The 20,519-nt window shown below is 51.4% G+C and overlaps 1 protein-coding gene across 1 annotated transcript; it reads right to left on the bottom strand.

Moving 5' to 3' along the window:
• Positions 1-1,912: 1,912 nt before the first annotated feature.
• Positions 1,913-5,223, bottom strand: IRF2BPL (interferon regulatory factor 2 binding protein like). Its single transcript, XM_010947916.2, has one exon. The coding sequence runs from the start codon at positions 5,071-5,073 to the stop codon at positions 2,746-2,748; it is 2,328 nt and encodes a 775-aa protein (XP_010946218.2). The 5' UTR covers positions 5,074-5,223; the 3' UTR covers positions 1,913-2,745.
• Between the last annotated feature and the right edge of the window lie 15,296 nt (positions 5,224-20,519).

The following is a 20,519-nucleotide window of genomic DNA, read 5'->3' as shown; positions in this document are numbered from 1 at the left end:
CACTCGGAGCCACCGGATTCACAGGGTTCATACCCGATCGTTCACCCACACATCCAAGTTGACAATCACAGCTCAATGCTGTGGCTGCACCCACCGCGCCCTCATTCAATACTGGTTAAATTACGCCAGTGACACTCTATCTCCTGTAATCTCAGGCTGCTGAGCTTTACCCATTTTAAGAGTGTGTGCATTGGGAGTGGGGGTTGGGAGCACCTCAGAGGATCTTCCAGGAGAAACATGCTTGGTTTTCATTAATGAGCTTATGAGAAAAGCCAACCCAGACCTTTAAGTGAAATGTGTGATTGGTAGCCAGGCGAGGATAGGTTTTAGAATTAACTCTTCCTACAGTCTGCTATGCATTATCACCCCCAAGTTAATTACCCCTGAGGATGAAAATAGGTTTCATGACTCATAAGCACCAATACAACACTTGGCAGCAGATGAAAATGCAAGGACACATTTGCAGGAAGCTGACACACACATCTATTTATATGTGGGGAGATTCTTAAAGAGGTGAGACAGGCACCTCCCGGGCACCAGGATTAAGAGGCTGCAGCAGATCCATCAATTGCCATTTACCCACACCCCTAAACACACACACACACACACACACACACACAGTCATGATTTCCACTACTTCAACGATGGTGGTGGCAAAGCAGGAACAGAAACTAAAAGGGTGTTATTAACAGCAAGTCCGAACACCAACCCAACCTCCATACCAGTGTTTTGGGCTAACTGGTGATTTGTTTTTCCCCAAATGCGAGTGAGCCCACACCCATACGCACCTCCCTACCCTCCCGCTCCCTCTTTGAAGGTAGTGTGGTGGATGGTGGGGGTCGCTAAGTCTCTTCCCATATTCGCTATTCCTCTGAACTGGTGGGAACCATTCTGGCCCAGCTTGCCCCAAAGGACCAGGAATGGGGCGTGGCCAGGAATGGATTTAGGATCTGGGTTGTTTTGGTCCCCCCACCCCCTCCACACACATTTTCTACTCTCCTTCCATTTGCCTCTCAGGAAAGTACAAAGATCAAATCAGGTTTATTTGCCTTCCCTTAGCTCTGAGAGGGTTCCAGTCTACTCTCAACCAAGGAGGTTCAGAGCCCTACAGGACATTCCAGTCCCCATCCGCATCCCTCTGTACCTCACAAATGCTGGTAAAAAGATGAATAATTGCATTTCTTCACCATTGGGAATGGGTTCCATTTGGTGTCATAAGCGATCTTTGCCCCAGGAACTGGGATTGTTTTTTTTTTTTTCTCTGTTTCCACTGTCTGCAACCAGCTAAGTGTCCTGCCTTTAGAAATTACCAAAAAGAGGGGAAGAAAAATATGTGTAATGAATGAAGTGAAATTGTTCTTCCAATGCATCTGCTGGAAGCTGCTGCGAACTCTCCAGGGCCGAGTACATGACTTGTTTCCCACTTCCCACACCTCTCCTGCCGGCTCCCAGATGTGGTATTTTTGCTTTAAATGTGCAGTAACAGTGATATCTGCCACATCTAGAAGGCAAAACACCCTAGTCTTTTCGTTTTCCCGGCCCCACTTGCACAAGTCACAACTGCACTGGTATCAGCATGTACTCATGGCCACAGGGCGAGGCACCAAAAAGCATTCCTGATAATGCCATTTGCAGCTAGGGCACGCATCTGGGGGGAAAACAGAGAGGCTGAAGAGTAAACAGAAATTGCTTAGTCAGCAACTGTCACCGCCCCAAGAGGTGAATGTAAATAGCCTGGTACTGGGGGGGAGGGGCAGTCAGCCAGCACCAGGCCTTCTACAGATGCCATCTATGAGGGATTCCTAAGGCACCAGCATTTTGTGTTAACTGTTGGAAGCAGGGAGTGTGCCTCCCATGGTGGAGTTGTGTGGTCTTAGCCCTAGAAAAACACACTTGCTGACTCCGGGCAGAATTAATATCAATTGAATTTATTACAACTTACTAAGCTCCAAGGCACATTACAGTGTTCTGTTAACTACAGAAATGTATAAAGGACAAACAGAGCAGATTCTCCATGTCTAGCATTTCGCTCTACTGTTCAAAAGCATCCGTGCATCAATAAAGCAAAAACAAAACAACACGTGAAGATCCAACACATCCAGGTCAGTAGAAACAAACCAAAACATTTTCCCTCACAAACTTGCAACAAAAAACACCCCGCCCCCCCATACCCCCCTTACCATTTTGCAAACGGAACAGAAAAACAAAACAGAACAGAACAGAACAAAATAAAGTTAAGACTTCAACACTTGGGGCTGTTTAGAAAGAAGCTCTCACCACTTTATAGCATCAATTTTTTTAGGCAGCAACACTGGCCTTGGCAAAACAAAAAAAAACAAAAAGTCATTTTCTTTTGTGTGTGTGTTTTTCCTTTCAGTGAGTGCATAACATTTACAAAAATACACACCAGCAGCAGTCGTTGCTAAGGGCTATTAATTCTGTACCTAGGCAAACACTCTGCCACCAATAAATGCTAACGAATATGATGCAAATGACCCAACCAATATTATACTGCTTAACACAAACCAGTTTATCCTTCAAATGAAGAAGTTACATACCTTTGTTTCAAAATATAGAAACATACGACGAAAATAATGTCTATACATAAGACTAACTTTTTGCAGTTTGTTATATTCACAATTCTACATCTTGGGGGTGAGGGATGAGAGGGTCGATGTGGGTGGGGGAGGGGCCCTCTAGACGGGAGAGGAGCTGGTGGGGCAAAGGAGGTGGCTGTCTTGTGGTTCAAGGGTCTCTCTCCTTTTTCACTTTAACATCCCCAGCTAAGATCGTTGCGATTTCGCCCTGCATGAAGGCCCAAGGTACATTCGATCCAACTAGGGGGCATTTCTCTCCGCTGGGGCAGTACACCTCGCCAGTGGCCCCCTGGGCCTTGATACTCTCTCTAGAGCAAGGAAAGCAGAATTTGTGGCTGGGGACGGATGGGCACTGAACGAAATGTGTGTCCTCCAAACGTTCGTGGCAAATGGTACAGCAAAGGGGCCCGCTGTTGGCCATAGGGGAATCCGGAATGTTTTGGGGGTGCACTTGGTCCATGCCTGGGTGGGTGCTAGGCGGCGGGGGCGCCACCTGTAAATTCAGGTCCCCGTTCCGTGATGCCAACCGGCGCTGCCCGGGTACGGAGGCCGGCGACACTGGGCTGCTGCTGTTGCGCCGTGCGGACGCAGTGGTGGAGTGCACGGAACTGCCGTCCTTGGGCGAGTGCGCCGTGCCCAGAGTGTCTGCCACCGACATGAGGGCGGCCATGGGGGACGGACCATTTTGAGGGGCTGACTCGGGCGGGGTGGTCCGGTTGGAATGGGGTCCTAGGGGTGGGGGCGGCGGGGGCGGACCCCCAGCCGCATGCCCAGGCGCCGCAAAGCCCCCGGCCGACATGGTGAGCTTTAGTGCCTCGCTCTGGTTCGCCATCCACTGCTGCCTCTGCTGCTCCTCGCCCAGCTTCAGCGCGCCCTCGGCGGAGTCCGGGGGCTCGGGGGACGCCTTCCTCTTGCGCAGGCTTGCGGCTGCGCCCCGGCCCGAAGGGGCTGCTGGTGGCAGGGCTCCGGTCCCCGGGGGTGCGCTGGGGGCGCGGCTTAGACTCACCAGAGCTGTGGGCAGCATGGGGCAGCTGGCGTCCAGGTAGGGCTGAGGCAGCATGTCGGCGCCAGGCACGCCCTCCTTGAAGAAGCGCACGGCCTCGGGCAGCAGGTCTCCAAGTAGGCGCCAGTCCCCGGAGCCGTGCTTCTTCTCATACTCCAGATACTTGAAGCCAGAGGAGAGACCCCGGCCGAAGTCCTTCATACAGTCCTGGTACATCTGCTTGGCCACACCGGAAGCGCTGGAATACACGTTGCCCGAGCCTGTGGGGTACTCAATGAACAGCTTCAACTCGTAGTCCATGCCGGGCTTGGAGACGGCGTCAAAAGCGAAGACGCGGCCCAGCAGCGAGTGGTCCTTCTTGAAACGCACCTCGTAGGGAGTGCAGCCCGCCAACGTGAGCAGCGTGTCGCGGACCATCTTGGGCTTGTTGGCCCACTCCTCTGCGCGGTTGCGCAGGCTCTCGCTCAGCTCCGCCAGGGCCTCTGCATTACGCTGCTTCTCCTTCAGCTCGCGCTCCTGGTCGGTGCTGGACACAGAGCCGGGCCTTTTGCCGCCAGCACCCACGCCCACTTCGGCCACCGACGACGAGGTCGAAGATGACGCGGAGGACGACGCGGCCGATACGCCCGGGGTACCCCCAAGACAAGCTGGGCCCCCGGGAGCCCCTGGGGGCGCAGGGGTCGGGGGCCCACGGCTGCTGAGGCCGTGGGGCGGCGGTGGGGGCAGCACGGCTGCGCTGGCAGGACCGTTAAGCAGCGTCTGCGGTAGCAAGCTGGGCGGCACGGTGAGCTGGGGGCCTCCGCCACCCCCCGGGTTGGGCAGCCCAGTCACCAGCCCACCGTGTGTCCCACGCCGAGACGCCACCGACGCCGCCGAAGACGAGTTGGGGCTCTGGCGGTTCAGCTCCGGGGGTCCTTCCTCTGGTGTAGGCTTGGGGAAGCCGTTGGGGCCCCCCAGGCCGTTAGGCAGCCGCGCGGCGTGGCTGCCGCTTCCAAGGCTCACCGGCGGTGGCGGGTACTCGAAACGGCTGCGCTGTTCCACGGCGGCGGCGGCGGCGGCGGCGGCAGCGGCGGCTGCGCTCAGACCATAGCGCTCCAGGCCGGACGGGGCCGCCAGCACCGCAGGCTTGCTGGAACCATCGACGTGGTTGAGCTGTTGCTGCTGTTGCTGCTGCTGCTGCTGCGCAGCGGCTGCCGCTGCCGCCGCCGCCGCCTCCTTAGCCGACAGGGCCACCGTCTTGACCCCGACGGGCGGCGGCGGCCCGGGGGAGCGGCCGTCCTGAAAGCAGCCGTGCGCCCGCTTCAGCTGGCGAGCGGTCTCGATCACGAACTCGATGCGATCGGCGCCCTCGTAGTTGACGCAACCGCGGCATACGGGTTCCGAGAAGTCCCAGATCATGGCCCAGGGCATGCGGGGCAGGTCGCACAGGTAGCAAGATTGTCTCCGGGACGAGGACACCTGCGCCGCCGACATGATGCCGGCCCTGGGGAAGGTAGGCCCCCTCCCGGGCTGTCTCCGCGGCGCCTTCTCCTCCGGGAGGGCTGGCCGGCTGGGGAGGGAGTCCGGCTGCGGGGGAGGGGGGGGCGAGAAAGTTCTGCCCCAGGGGCTGGAGGGAACGCGAGTCTCCACCGCCGGCGCAGCGCCTCTCCGCGGGGGCTCCACCGCCCGGGCGGCGGACGAGTTCAGCCTGCTTCTCGCCCCCACCTCCTACTGCGGCTGTCTCGTCGCGAGGGTAGCTCAGGCGCCTTCTTCCTGGTGTCGCGGACACGGGCTGGAAGTCCGGGCCCGGGGGGAGGGGGCGAGGGTGCCGGGTGCTGGCCGTTGGCTCTTGGCCCCCCCCCCGGAGTGGCTGGTGCGTGGAAGCTCGAGAGGGGCTGTCTCTTCCTCTTCCCTGGGGGTGGGGTGGGGGCCCTACGACCTGCGTCCTCTCCCCGCCAGGCTCCCTGGGGCGAAGGCTAGAGGGTTCAGTGCCACCCGGTGCCCGGGTCCAATCTTGCTGAAGTCGCTGCTTCCCCGGAAGGCTGGGGGAGGGGTTGGCAGCCGAGAGAGGAGCTTCTCCCCTCCGCAGCGTCTGCCGTTCCGCTGGCGGCGGCTGGGTTTGCACGGCCGGAGGGAGCCGCCGCGGCCACTGCTTCCAGTACGCACGAGAGCAGAGGAGAGGAGCGCACGCACGCAGGCTCCTGCCGCCCCCAGGCCTGGCCCGCGCCCGGGCCGCCGCGGCTGACGGCGCTCACGTTGGCTGCAGGGCGCTCGCGCGGCGCCTCGACCCGGGTCGCATCCCTTCCCGCTCGCACTCGCCCGGAATGTGGGGTTGTGATTGTTACTCTACGTTCCGGAGGCGCGTCTCGGCGCTCCCGCTCGCGCTGCGGCTTGCGCTGTCCCGGGCTTGGCCGCGCGGGATGCCGCCCGGGCGGAGCGCTGACGTCACCACCATGCTCTGCACCAGTTCTCCCCCCCTCCCCTTTACACTTCCTCTGTGGAGCCCACTTGTTGCTCGAGAAAGGCGCATGCGCGGCAGGGCGCCCAAATTCCTCCCAGTCGGCCCCTCCTCCGCGCCTCCGCCCTCCCCTCCCCCCTCGCCTTGTGTGTACAACAGCTGAGGCCCAGCTAGCTAATGCTGGAAGTCCAGGGCTGGGGGTGGAAATTAAACAGACGATGACCTTTCCTTTCCCCGCCCGGCTTTCCCAAGTAAAAACGCATTTACAAAACCACAAGCGTTGTTTCCGATCCCCGATCCCCACCCCACCCCGGGCAGTGAATTTAAATGTCCTGTTTCAAGATTTTTTGCTGTGAAATTTCATATAGGGTTTTACCCATTACATCTGCAATCAAACCTACCCACCCCCCCCCGTATGGATGTTACATTCATTGCAACCACTGATACGAAGCACCTGCAAAATTAGCTGTTTTCCAGTCTTCCAGAAACTGCCTTTTCGCTTTGTTTTTGTGCCCTGGTCTAGGAACCTGAGCTTCAACGACGGAGCTAAATGAATTCAGGGTGAGCTACCCCTCCCCCAAGCCGCACTCTAAAAATTTTGGCTGAATGTCTAAAGAAGCTACGAGCACCCAGAGGCCTTTAAGGAATACAGTCTACTGGCTGCGCACAGCTGCAGTTGGGGCAGGGAGGGGGAGGTTCTGGAGAGACCAAACAGGTGAGTGGTTTTTCCGGGTTTGATAAAAGGTGAGGGCGGCATTTAATAATACTGATCTGTCTTTTAAAGCACAGCCGCAGTGTTCAAAGTTCTTTCTCACGTGTTGTGATTTAATTCCTTAGTGCCCCAGAACGCTGAGCAAGTCCCTGATTTCTTTTTCCTTACAAGATCACTTATCGTTATTGTTTATTGGAGAATAGATACGTTGGTCATAGGGCTAGTTGAGGCACTTCAACTGATTCTTTTAAATATTGGGTCTGCTTTTTTTTTTTTTTTTTTTTACATGAAAAGATAATCCTGGGCAAGGCTAGAGGAGGGGAGGCAATATAATGGAATTTCAGGTCCTGGAGTCTAGCACACGTGGTTGGAATTTACTCTCCATTACTTACTGCCTTTGTGACCTTGCACTAGCTACTTACCCTAACATAATCTCCGTTTTCCATCTGTAAAATGGGTTCAGAACTCCTAATTTACTGGGACTGTTTGAGATTTCATTGTTTCTTGTCGTAACAGGAGGCATCTCAATGGGACTTGCTGTGGTTTACTTGCATCATCATTAAACCCTCAGTATTATCTACCAGGTAGATTCTATTATTAACTCCGTTTTACAAGCTCCAAAAATAAAGAGGTTAAATAACTTGCTCAAAGTCACTCAGTTGTCAGAGATGGAGCTAGGGTCTGAATCCAGTACATCTGCAGGTGGCTTTGACAAGCTTAGGTTCTTAGATGTAGCTTGGGGTGCTCAAATTTTCTATCAGCCCCCCATTTGTTACGTACAATCTCACGTAAAGTGCTATGCAAGTGTATCTTCATAACCAACTCTCATCTTCCCCTTCCAAACAGATTGTCCCACTAAATTCTTCCATTTACATAAATTGTGAATCTGCCACTGCCACAGAATGTAGCTAAATACACCATACAGTATGTAAAGCACAGTGTCGGGTTCATAGGAAACTGTCAGTAAGTGTTGGTGGTTATTAGTATTGCTATTAATGCTGGTACTATTGCTGGTTAACATGTGGAAGTACTTTGTAAATTGCATTGACTGTAAGGATCCCTACTCTCATCACTATTGCTACTAATTTTAATAAAGTTCAGATGAAGCAACAAGAAGTATTTATTTTTATTTTGAACCTGACCTTCAGAACCTGTTCCCCCATCCAGCTCTCCCCAGCACCCCAATTTCCTGCTTATTCTGGAGCCCTAAGTATGAAATTAGGGGAGTTTTTAAGGATGAGGAGAAAGGGGGAAGGAAGAGCCATAGGGAGCCCCTCTTTTATCTCAAAGCGGTGAGATTTCTGTTTTTGCAAAACAGTGAGCTCACTGTGAATTCCCCAACAATAATAAACTTTCCCTGGCTGACTGGCTCCCGGCAGTGATTCCTCCGTAAAGAGCTGCTGGGAGCATTGCTTCACCCTCCCAGACTTCAACCCTCCCCACACTACAACTACCCTGGAGTGAGTCAAAACATAGGTCTAGGAAATGGAGTGACAGCTCTACCAGCCTGGGGCTCAGGGCTCCTTAGCTTTGGCTTGGCTGGTTAACCCATTTCTTTATGTTAATATTCATTCAGCCTATCCCTTTATTAAACCCAAAATACTGAAGAATAGCAACTTGGCCCCAACCCTCTAGCCAGGCTGCTAGAAAAAGCAAGTCAGATTCTGTGTCATAGTGTTATGTTTGGTATGCACACACATATGTCTCCATCTTCTTGTCTGTCTCTGTCTTCCCTGTTACTAAAGAAGATATATATATATATATATATATATATATATATATATATATATATATATACACACACACACACATATATGCCGAGTGTCTTCAGACAGTTAGAAATAAACATGCATTTAAACAAACTTCCATTACAGTCTCATAATCCTTTAATTTAAAAGGCATAGCTCTCTTGATACCCTTCCCCCTCAAAGAATTACCATCACTTATGGTGATAAATTTCTTCTGAACTGCTTGTCTGGGGATGGCCCTCATTGGGGATGTGTCATGGATTGTGAGATGCAAGAACACCAATATTTTGGAGATAAATTTTCCTTGAAGGAGAATCTCTGTGACAATATTTTCTACACAATGGGCAGTAACTGAACAAGGTGTGGAAAGGGCTTCTTCAACCTAAGACACCAGAGAGGACAGAACTGGCTGTGGGGTCTGGGACACTGGCAAAGCCAGGGTCAATCTGGTGCAAGGGGGAAAGCCTGCAGTCTTCCCAAATTTCCTTCCAGCGGTTACTGTCTTTCCCCAGCTTGCCATCTTAGCTGGTATCCTCCCAGGACCCAGCTTTAAACTGGAGCAAAAGGTCAGCTTTCCACTTGGCCCTTCCGGAGGCTACAGCCCAGCGTTAGGGGTGAGAAGGTTGCAGCAGGCGTATGCACTTCGAAGCTCCCTGCAGCTTCCCTCCGGTCCATCCCACCACTGCCTGGCCCCCGCCGGTTCGTGGCAGAGATAGGGCGGGGGGGGGGCGGGGGACCTCTTCAGCCTGGCATGCTTGCAGCCAGCTGGCTAGGCCTTCGAGGAGGCCCGGGCTGAACCTCGCGTCACCCCGCTGCAACGCGCGGGCCAAGCTCTCCGGCAAGAGAAAGGCCTTTTTTGGTAACACTCAAGCCAGCAGCAAGCAGGACCCGGTTCTCCGGCTGCTAGAGCCGCCTTGAAGATGATGAAAACAAATGTCTGGGCTGGGCTGTCCTCTCCAAGGGCCCCCATCCCCGTGCTAGGAACCCCCCGGCGCTGTGGGGGTGGAGGAATCGAGTCAACACGGTGATTTACACATTTACTACCGGGCGGGTTACTTGGCGGAAGTATTTGCCTTTTCCTAAAGGATTAATTCTGGTATTTAAAAAAAAAAAGTATTAATTTAGGCCAGGACATAGGGTTACGCAAGAGCCACTCGATCGTGAAATCCCAGGAACGAGATTTGCTAAGAACCCCCGGGGAGGGGAGGCTGCGCCGCCGGTCAGGACCTGCCCAGCCCCGGGCGCGCGGGCAGCCAGGCGCTCCATGCAAAATTGGGTGGAAGGGAAAGGAGGACGTAGTGGTTGGTGCTGGCACAGCGGTCGCAGCGAGCGATCAGATCTCTGACTGCTTTCTTCCTGAAGGGGCGGGGAGCCGGGAAGGGAAGAAAGGGAGGGGGGGAGTCGCGTCTGGTTCCTGCCTCCTCCCCGCTTCCTCTCCTTGCCAGCGTGCCAGGGCACGGGGGAGCCCAGCGCTGTCCTCAGCAAAAGCTCGTGTGTTTTTTCAGATCCAAAAATAAAGGAACCCTGGAATAAGCCTCCCAGGGAACAGGCCTAGAGGAAAAAAAAGGGAAGCGCCAGACAAGGGTGCTATTCACTGACCCGGTTGGGTTAAAACAAACACCCACACCCCAAGAAGGTGGGTAGCAGGGGAAGGGGGGCGTGGAGGGGGAGAAAGGGCGGTGAGGCTGACGGGGGACCGTCAAGGTCACAGGTGTGCTTAACCTCGGACCCTCCCACCCCACCCCGCGTGACCCGGAGCTCAGCAGGGAGCCAGAGTGCCAGCGGCTTCCCACCGGCCGGCACCAGAGCTGGGGATTTCCACCGCCCGGCTTCGGAGACCCGTCGCCGCCGGCGCTTTCCTGCTGGGGCCGCCAGAAGGCGGGGCCTCTGAGCGGGAGCCCTCTCTGGGCCTCAGTGTCCCTCAGTCAAGTCTGGTGCAGATGGGCAGCCATCGCTGCTATCTCTGGTTGGGGTGAATGGGCCAGAATCACCATATATTTTGTCTTGCCTTACTTAGCTGGGCGGTTCAACTCGAAACTCAGAAGAGAGGGAGGAAGGGAGGGCTCTTAGCATTGAGTACATATTTACATTATGTTGCCCATCTTGGACTTGGCTGACCCTAAACAGATGTGACCTTGGGCATATTTCTTGAGCATTGCTTTCTTAGTCTGTAAAATGGGAACAATTGCACTGCCTCATTGGTCTGTGTGGAAGATAACTATCATAATGCACTTAATAAAATGTAAGAGATTATAAACAATATGATGACCAACATTTGTCTAGAGCTCCCAAGTACGTTTCCAGACATTATCTCACCAATCCTCACACCAGCCCTGTGAGGTAGGTGTTACTTTCATCACCCTCCTATATCGGTGAGGAAAGCTGGTCCAGAGCCGGTCCAGAATTACTGGAAACCAGGTTCTCTGGCTCTAAACCCAGCATTCCTTCTTCTATTCAACTGGTTGCTAGTGTTTTGGGGGGGGGGGATGTCCTAGCTGTCCGTAAGAAGCTGCAGGAAAGTAAAATGCCTCCCCTACAAGAATCTGCAGGTTAAGAATGCTACTACTGTCCCAGTAGATGCAAGATTATGCATAAATTAGCACCAGTTACTTTGGAGTTAAAATCAATCACCATTCAGCTTTGAGCAAAATTGTGTAGCCATCTATTCTTCCCTGACACCCCCTGAGACCTTCTCGGGTTTTCTATACCCTGGCCCTAGGCAGAGGTGATGGAGGAAAATCTGAAGTTCTAAAATATACTGAAGTATTTAGGAACTTTACTGAGTTACCCTTACTGAGGTTAGCTGTGTTTTAAATGTCCACACCTGAGAACCCCCAGGCTGAATGATGAAGAAAGCAGAGAAGGTGCGTTTTTACAGTGGAAGTATGTTTTCCAAAGTTTCCAAACCCACAACTCATACCACACAAGTAACAACCTGTTGTTCTCACTGAATTCAGGTCATACTGTGTGTGCACCCACCCAATATATACCATCCTATACTTGGGCTGGGGGCCACTGGATAACTACGACAGGGCAGGCTGCCCCTCAAAGCACTTCTAGCCTAAGAGAGGCCTATACTCTGACAATCCAACCTGGCCTAGGTATCACACTGGAGCTAGAAATCAAGGGAACAAGATGGCCCTCAAACCTGACTCATCTAGAGGTCCACCATCTAGATAACCTGAATTCCCTCTGGTCAGACCCAGAGGATGTAAGCCTGGTGTGTCCCTATGGGTGTGAAGCTATTCTCATCCCTTACATTTCATTTCATAGTGAAACTTGGCTGCCAGATGGCCTGGCGGGTTTCCATTCCCCAGCTCCTTAGCTTGTGCCCTTCCTTTTGCCATTCATTCAGTTATTCAACTATTTATGTAGAGAACACTTTCTCAGTCCCAGGGATCTAACGACTAACCAAGCCAGATAGGCTCCAGCCCAGAATGTAGAAGCTTCCATTTCCTCCAGGGTGTCCTAGTTTCCTGATGCAATAACCCCAAAGTTATCACAGTCAGTGTTTGTACAACACTCCCACCAGCCATGTGACTGACAGAGTAATCTATTTATTCTCTCTGGGCCTCAGTTTCCTCACCTGTCAAGTGTTGATATTAAAACCTGTTTTCCCTACTTCGGGGACTTACAGTGAAAATCTGTCAGTATCCAGGAGTGTAGAAAGGCAAGTCATTGTCAGGAATCTCTTTTCCAGCGCTAAGCCTTTCTAGATAAAATAGCTGGGAAAAGTGTGGCCTGATCCACACTCTTCATCATGCGGTTAGAGGGCTTCCTCCTGGGTGGCCAGCCTAGCATCTCTGTTCTTCTAAGTAGTGACTGCCTCTGGACCTATGACCTAAAAGGAGACAATAGCAAGGGTAGGCTGTCAACTCATCTCTCCTAGACAGACAAGGACTTCCCATCCCCAAATCCTGGCTGATGTTGAAGCTCGCAGTGCTTGGATTTATTTGGGGCTTTTACTTTTTTTTTTTTTTTTTTTTGGTCTATTTGGAATGAAAAGAGGCAATGACCTCTTCTTTAAAAAACAAAACTAGGCAGGAAGTGTGCTGGGCCTGAGTGGCAGGGACTAAGGGTGTAATTACAGGTTTTTTGTTCAGCATTTTCATGTGATTAAATCCAAAGGAAAGCAAGCCTGGCCGAGGCTGCTTGGATGCGGGGTAGACGAGAGAGGTGGGTGTGTCTGTGCGTTGGGATAGGGAGGAGAGACAGGAGGTGAGAAAAGAATTTGCTTTTCAGGCTGAGAAGAAGCGGGTTTCTCACTTTTATTAATATTTTTACACTCCTTTTCCAAAAGGTAGCCGATTATTCATCTTTTATTCGGTGCCACTGCACTCTTCTTGGTGACATTTCCCAGCCGCGCGCAGCCTTCTCGGCAGTGATTTCCCCTCAACCGTAGACTACTCCCTCTCTCCACTTTCTCGTATCGCTGCTTTCTGCCTGGTTGCCCACACAATAAACCCACTTCAAAATCCACAGCCAGCGTTCTTGCCTACAGAGTTTCCATACCAGCGACCTCGGACGCCGCGAAATAGTCCCTCCTTTTGTTTTGAACATCTTCTGGCTTTCCCTGTTCCGCTTTACAATACTGCCTACCGCCACAGCCCCACCCACCTTCCCCGCGGCTGCCTCGGTTTCCTAGCCAGCGGTCTCCGTGCGCACCAGCCGGAGGTCTGCAAAAGCCCAGAACGATCCAAAAGGGTCTGAAGCCTCTGGGCTCGCGGGCTTGTCTCCCCTCCCCTCCCCCTCCCCAAGCCCTTCGTGTCCTGACGTTTCCTGGACCTTGTGAACTGGCAGCAAGAATGGATCCACTGTCTGTGCACATTCATAAGGCCAGGAAACCTGACCCACCCCAAAACCACGCGCTCCAAAGGAACGGAACTTGCATTTTCTGAGAAAGCGGGCTTGGGGAGCCCCCTCCTCTTCTCCAACCCCCCTCCTCCCTGCACAACGCCTGCAGACTGCCCCCCACCCTTACACCACCTTCACCTACTCTTCCCAAGAACAGATTGTTTATCAAAACGGGCAGCCAAGAAACCTACTCCTGTTTCTGGCCTCTGCCAGAGATTAATCACACTTGGGAAAGGCACAAAACTTGACTGTGTTGGGGCGGGGCAGAGAAGGGCGAATGGAGAGGGTAGTTAAAAGGAAAGACCAATAATTTTGACATTTGACAAGCTGGCCAAATTGGTGCTACCTTTTCCCTCCTTTATTTTAGAAAGTCAGCGCAGGATTGAATTATATTTCATGCCCACTTCCTCTACCCTGACCCACATACTTCCCCTCCTTCTCTAAGTCTTCATGTTTGATGCTTTAATAGTACTTACTGGCTTGTAATTCTGATTAACATTCTCAGGTGGGGGGGGGTGTTGTGTGTGTGTGTGTGTGTGTGTGTGTGTGGTTGGAAAGACACATTCACAAACCTGACCGCCTGACAAATCCCCCCTTTTCATCCTTCCCTTTGAAATGACATGAAGATGGACTGGGTGTGTGTGGGGTGGGGGGAATGAAGAGAGGAGGCATGGAAAAACGAGGGAGGGGGAAGCAATTTATGTGCTTTTCTAAGGCAGCTAGTAAAATTCCTAAGGGAGAACAAATGCCAAAATTGACTGTCTTGGTGTATTTTAGACCCGATCGTCAGGGTGAATCATGTCAGGACTTTGCACTGGACCTGCAGCCTGGAAGCCAGAGACAGGCACACAAAACATCCCTGTAGGTGGGAGGTACCCTTTTGAAGGAGGTGGGAGATAGATATTTCCTCTCGCTAGATTCATCTCCGTCATGATTTTTTCTCAAATCCTTTGCAAGATGAATTTTTTTTAAAGATGGGCTGATAAAGAAAAACCAAGGATAGAAAACACCCCATGAAATGTGGCCCCAAAGGGAAGGTGCAAAACCCATTTGATCCACGAAATAGATATCTCCACCCTGGATTTTTTTTTTCCTTTACTTTACAACTCTTTAGACATCAGGTTAGCAAAAGGTAATAAATAGTCCTTGCACAGCAGGGTCTGGACTAGTGAAAACAGTTTACTGAAATTAATGGGCCTCGCTTGAACCAAAACCTCCACTTTGGAATTAATGCCAGACATAGTTTTCCTAAACTCTGTCCAACCGCCTAAGCAGCAGACAATTTTCATTCTATTTGTGCTGGAAAATAAAGCCCGGTCCCTTGATCTCAGTGTAGATTATGATTTTTAAAAAAGAATTTTCAACACAGTAAAAGCTATGCCAATATCCAGTTTCTGCTAGTAGAAGCCCTTGTGCTCTGGGCTGTGCCTGACAGTCAGAAGTTATCAGGTAAACTTTCCATTGAAAACCATCTCCGAGCTCCCTCCACATCGGTGGCCTCAGAGCTCTCACCAGGACACGGGAGAGATTCAAGGAAAGCTCCAGAAACAGGCTGGGTTCTCACTAACTACCCTCTTCTCCAGGGCTCTTGGAAAGGCTGGATCTGAACAACGCTGCCTACGTGACCTCAATTCCCCACCCTAAATGAAGCTCCAAAGCACCCAACCGAAACCCACACCACCCCCCACCCCGGCTCCCGGTACTCAGGGTGTCTACAGTTCTGAAGCTGCTTTTATTTTTATTAATGTATTTTTAAGGCTGAAATACACACACACCACGCACACAGGTTCACACCCAGTGGTTATGGCACATACAGCGAAGACCCGGTGCCCCGGCTGTCAGTGTCTGATTCCAGCCTGCGCTCCCTCCCCCAATTATTATTAAAAGCCCGGTCATGGGTAGCCGGCGTTCTGGTTTTCATTGTACAGTCTGCACTGGTGACACAGGACATGTGGAAAATTTTGAGAGCACTGCGGTGAATGGCGTGTGGAGGGGTGGGGAGCCTGAGCAGGGGGAGGGGAAGAGGGAGGGGTGGGAGGGGAGCGAGTTACTTTTTAGCTTCCGCTAAGTACTTGGCAGCTCGCCAGGCCCGGAGGATTCTGGGAAGCGAAAGCCTCCCCAGTATAAACTGCCAGCTTTAAGCAGCCCTGACAGTTCTGCTCCTTCCAAACTTGGCAGCCGTTCAAAGTGCTCTTTCATTTGAAATGCTGGAAGCCTGCCATGTGCAATGCAGATTTGCTGTGCCTGTGCGCAGAAGGAACTGATAAATGCCGTTGCGGTTGCCATGGGGACAGGAGGCTATCAGAATGGCCTTGTGATCCGCAGCCTCTCAGCGCGGCAGCCTCTCAGCGCGGCAGGCTCTCGCTCAGCCTCCCGCCCCTCCTCCCTCTAGTCAGTGAGATGGTGAAATAAATGTTCTGGAAAAAGTTTAACCCTCCTTGCTCTGGTGCCGAAGCCGAAGCCCAGCGGAGGTTAACCTCTAAGCACTTCCCAGGTCTTACGTGCCAACCAGGACCACCGGCCTTGGCACCGTCCTTGGGCGGGTCACCATATCCCCAACCCCCACCCAAACAATCACAACCCGCCCCCGCCCCCCAGCCCTGCTTCCTGCTCCCTGGGGGCTCTCACAAAGCTGTGTTTTTAATAGAGCTTTTCAGCAAGCCCAAGTGTAAGTCTTTGAGTCATCACAACCCGGATGTAAACACAGCAGCCCTACATTCTGCACAGTTTGCGTGTATTTTATCTTTTTAATAATATTTAGCTGGCAACTAGAAACGGCAAGGATGCCAGCTATTTTAGCCAGCCACTTACATCATCCAGCATCCATCTTAGGGAGAGTGGCTGCCTGTCCTTTCCTTGTTCTCGCTCCCTACCCTGAGACTGCAGGAAATCTGGGTCTTTCTGAAGGCATCGTATTGCAGCAGAGGCAACCGAGTCCCTTAGAACCTTCGGCTTTAGAATGAGCATGACATCACTCTGGGCAACAACAACAGAGGGTATGTTCCTGTCGGAGACAAGACATTGGGTGATCAGAGGTGAAACAAGTCTTTCCTTTATGCTGAGTGTGAAGGGTGTACCAGTCTGGATGGCAGCCCCCCCCCCCCCCATTTTGCACAAGCTGCTATTTGAAACACTGTCTGATTCAACATACAGAAACAAAATAGCACACTCAGATTTGGTACATGTTCAGGTCTGCAATGCCAACTCTCCGGGTGGCCTGTTTAATGGGGGGAAAAAATGAAATACTCCATTCCAGCCAAGGTCTATGGAGGCCAAAGAGGTTTAGTGATTTATTTACATTGAGCAGTATTCCTTCTCAACCCAACTCACTACTTCCTGAAGGTTTCCTGAACCTAAACCTTCGTTAACATCCCAGGAAGAGAACATATTTTTCCTGTGGCTTTCAATATTTTCTGCTAAATATATTTTGGCACACTGTTTATCTAGGGTTTCAGCTTTCAGACCTTTATGTACTTTTGACACCTTGAGGCTGTTCCACTGCAAAAATGGTGTATGTTTATTAAAGAGGACTTTATGTGCTGGGCTTTAAGGCAGTGGGAATTTCTGTTGGATCTGTCGTATAATGAGGGCTTCAGGATGAGATCCAAGTCAGAGGCCTGTTTGGTTTGTGAGGTCCTTTTGACAAAGTGGCCCTACATAGCTCACACAAACCCTTGAATACCACAGAAGTTTGAACCAAATGAGGTATTTCTTCATAAGCACACGGCTGACATGGAGGCCAGATGGGAGAAAAGTGGAAAATGCCCCAGGTTCCTGGGCCTTCACTTCGATGTATTTTAACCTACTGCTCTCTGGGTGTCTGCTTATGATTGTCACAGCAATTCTGGCCAGGGCATTCTGTCTTGCTGGAATTTCCTTACTTTGAGTAGCCCCTTCCAAATAAATAAGTTAATCAACAAAAGCCATCTGCTTCACCTCACCAGCAGGCACAGAGCTGGAAGGGGTAGTGTTGAATGCAATTTTTCAGAGCAGTTGGCCCTTGAGACATTTCAAGGTGGGTTTTGGCTTGGAGTTAAACAGGAGTTGGAGGCAGAAATCAGGTGATTTGGAAAGCCCCTCTTTCTCCCCCACCCCCAGCCCCACACCACGTCCCACCCCAGCCCCCACCTTCCCCAGAAAATCCAGGCAGCTGAGTTTTTGGCTCTCACAGCTGCTAAGCTTTGGCAAGCCAAAAGCATATTTTGTGGTGGTGATTCCTTTCCCAGGTTGACCGATACGTTTCTGCATTGAGCACAAGGGATGTTTCTTGACTGTGTGCATGAATCAGAGGCTGTATTTTTCATCTAGGGCTTCTGGTGACAGTTTTAAGCTGGAAGAACAAAGCAGATCATGATGAGCCCCTATCATCAGGGTCCAGAGATAAAGAATCTATCCAAAGAGCTGGCTCAGATATATGTATGATTTTGCATTTTAGCAATGGCCAGAGCAGCCTGTGCCCCTCAGAAGGCCAAGCCCATGCTCACATTTCACACACAGTATTCTCCCCCCTCCTCTCTCTTGATGTCCTTGTGGTGTCTGCTTCTTTGTTGCTTCAAAAGTTCTTCCTTTTTTCAGCCGTCCTCTCCCAAATGGGCAGATTTGAATAAGTCACTTTGGGGCCCTCGTGCGTCTTCTCAAATGGAGGCACGCCCTGGGATTCCAAACAGCCTAGACACTACCCATGTTCTGCCCCGATCCAGCAGGATGACGACAGAGGAGTGTTGGTGGTGTGGCCCCTCTGGCCCAGGGCCTGAGGAGCCAGCTCCCCAGAAGTCCATGGATTAGGAAGGTTTGCTTCAGGGGGCTGCCAGGGAACAACTGCCTTTTGTTTTGCTGTCTAGCATGTGACCAGAATGCTGCCAGCTAATTTTAACCCCACCAAAGTACTGATGGACACACACACACCCCAACAACCACCAAAAAAACTGTCTTGCATCTGGAGAGAAAAATGCTGTGGGCTGGATAAAAGCTTTTTCAGCCTGTGTTCCTTCCTGTTTCAGTTTCCAAACTTGCATTATCGGTAACCTGAAAAACGATGAGTTTCACCAAATTCCTGGATGTTGCACAAGAAGACAATGAGGCTATTTTGGGTGCTGTGTGTATGTCTGGCACAAACCCTGGAAGCCATTGTTTTCGGGAAGGAGATGATTTGGGGTTTCCTGGTGCTTTCCTTTAAGGATCTCAAAGCCCCCAAAGGTACTGGGGGTGAGGGCACTCTCCATGGCAACCATGTGGGCTTCACTCTGAAAGGACCTGGATGGGAAGTGGGTAGTTAGGCCAGTGAGGAGGGGGGTGGGGGGGCAGGGAGCGGCAGTGGCAGTGGCAGTGGTGGCCTTGGAGGTGTTAAAAGGTAGATGGTAGAGAGTATTTGAAATGGGACAGCAGGAGCAGGAAGAAGTGGGGAGAAAGGAGCTTTCACAATAGCTGATGGCCCCCTGAGACACAGGACACCAGCTCTCCTACCAAATTTCCATATCCCTTTTCAGCTCCAGGAATTAATGGAGGACTTCACAGAATTCCTCACCCTGGATACTGGATTCTCAAAGTATTTCCATGGCGGTTAATTGTTTCTGTCTGGCTGGGTGGCGGGTGATGCCAGGGAAAAGGTACAGAATCTCAAGAGCCAGGAAATTAAGAGGTTAGGATAAGATAGCATGGAGCTTGGCAGCTGCTGCCTTCTGTTCTAAAACCAGGTAATGAGATGGGCCATCATTAACGTGTGGGTCCACAATGCAGTCCCAGAAAATAATATGATGGCAAAAAGACTGAGAGAAAAGACCCCAGTTAAGGCTGCAGCACCCCTGGCAACCAGGAGGGCTTGGTGGCATTTGTCCTGGAGGGCTTCAGCTGCCTAAAAAGTCGTTTGCTCAGGCTTGGCCTGTCTGGCCAGCTTCTATGCATTTAAAGGATCCTTGTTGGTCCCTGAGGCCCCGGTCTGCATCCAAGTCCTCAGGCAAAGACACCATCTTTGGAAGGCCAGGGAACCCTGTAGGAGACACTCATCCCATCGTCTGCCTCTCAGCTGCTGCTTTAACCTTCCCGCAGTCGTCAAGATCAGTTGGCAAATTCCTAAATGAAGGTTCTATTTACTCTGTTATTCCAAAGGCTTGTTTTGAGCAAGATGCAGTGCTTTAATTAAAAAGATGAGCTCTCATGAGTAAGTGAAAATATTTTTGATGCTTCCCAAATACGTTTGACTTCCGTTTCTTGTGTTTCACAGTAGAGGGGTCAAGCTGGTCAGGACTTTTGTCTGTAAGATCACTAAAAACTTTTCCTCTTCCTTAACAGCTGGCTCTTTGCACAGCAGAATTGTAAAGGGAATCCAAAGTCCAGAACGTGTTCCTGGGACGTCTCTGCATATTTTTGCCAGCATTCAGGTGTCATTAGGACACATTTCTCATTTACCTTCCCAGCCAGAGGATTCCTGAATGTTTCGTAACCTCGCCACAGCTGGAATGCAGCTGCTGCAGGGTGGAGCAGACACAAACTCCTTGTGGGTCAGCTGGGTGAGGGAGGGCAAGGAATCTTGGAAGGTTGGGAAAGTCCTTCTTTCTAAAGCCAGAGCTAAGGAATGAGTGGGGCCTCTGGTGTGAAAGCTTTCCAGATGGGGGAAGGAAGGGTAAGTTTTTGCCCTCTGGGTAGATTCCAAAAAATTGCTTTGGGGAGGCCAACGATTTTGAAATTGCCTTTAAAGCAAACAGCACAAATGTTTAAATTGACCTGGAAAGCCCTTCCTTTTTCCTTTCCCTACAATTCAAGTCTGTTCCCTTGAACATTAATCAACAGGAGTGTTTGCTCAAGCTTCTCTCCACCCCCACCTCCTTTTTTTTTTTTTTTTTTTTTTTTTTTTTATTATCTTTGGTTTGGAAAACTTTTGGAAGCTTTCCCAGGCTGGAGCTATAGAATGCTTCCAGGAAAATGCATAAGGAGTGTCTGTGTTTTGAGTTTCTCTGGAGGGGGCTAAACATGGTTTTCAGAGACTGGGAGCAGCCGGGTCTTGTGCAAGGGTCCAGCCAAGCAGAAGGGCAGACAGTACCAGAAAGGTCTGTGCTCATCCAAAAGTGCTGAAGCGAAGGTGTGGTTTAGCCGACCCGCCTGGTCTCTTCTTTCAGTCTTTTATTATCTCAGCCGCCTCGACGTTAGTCTGTGCGCCAAGCACCCCATCTCC

The sequence above is a fragment of the Camelus bactrianus genome, chromosome 6 (assembly GCF_048773025.1).
Source record: "Camelus bactrianus isolate YW-2024 breed Bactrian camel chromosome 6, ASM4877302v1, whole genome shotgun sequence".
Taxonomy (NCBI): domain Eukaryota; kingdom Metazoa; phylum Chordata; class Mammalia; order Artiodactyla; family Camelidae; genus Camelus; species Camelus bactrianus.
The sequence above is the reverse complement of the archived record's forward strand: the minus strand, read 5'-3'. Positions and strand labels throughout refer to the sequence as shown.

Bases quoted from the DNA above. Each gene is read 5' to 3' on its own strand.
- IRF2BPL (XM_010947916.2), bottom strand. From the start codon at position 5,073: ATGTCGGCGGCGCAGGTGTCCTCGTCCCGGAGACAATCTTGCTACCTG.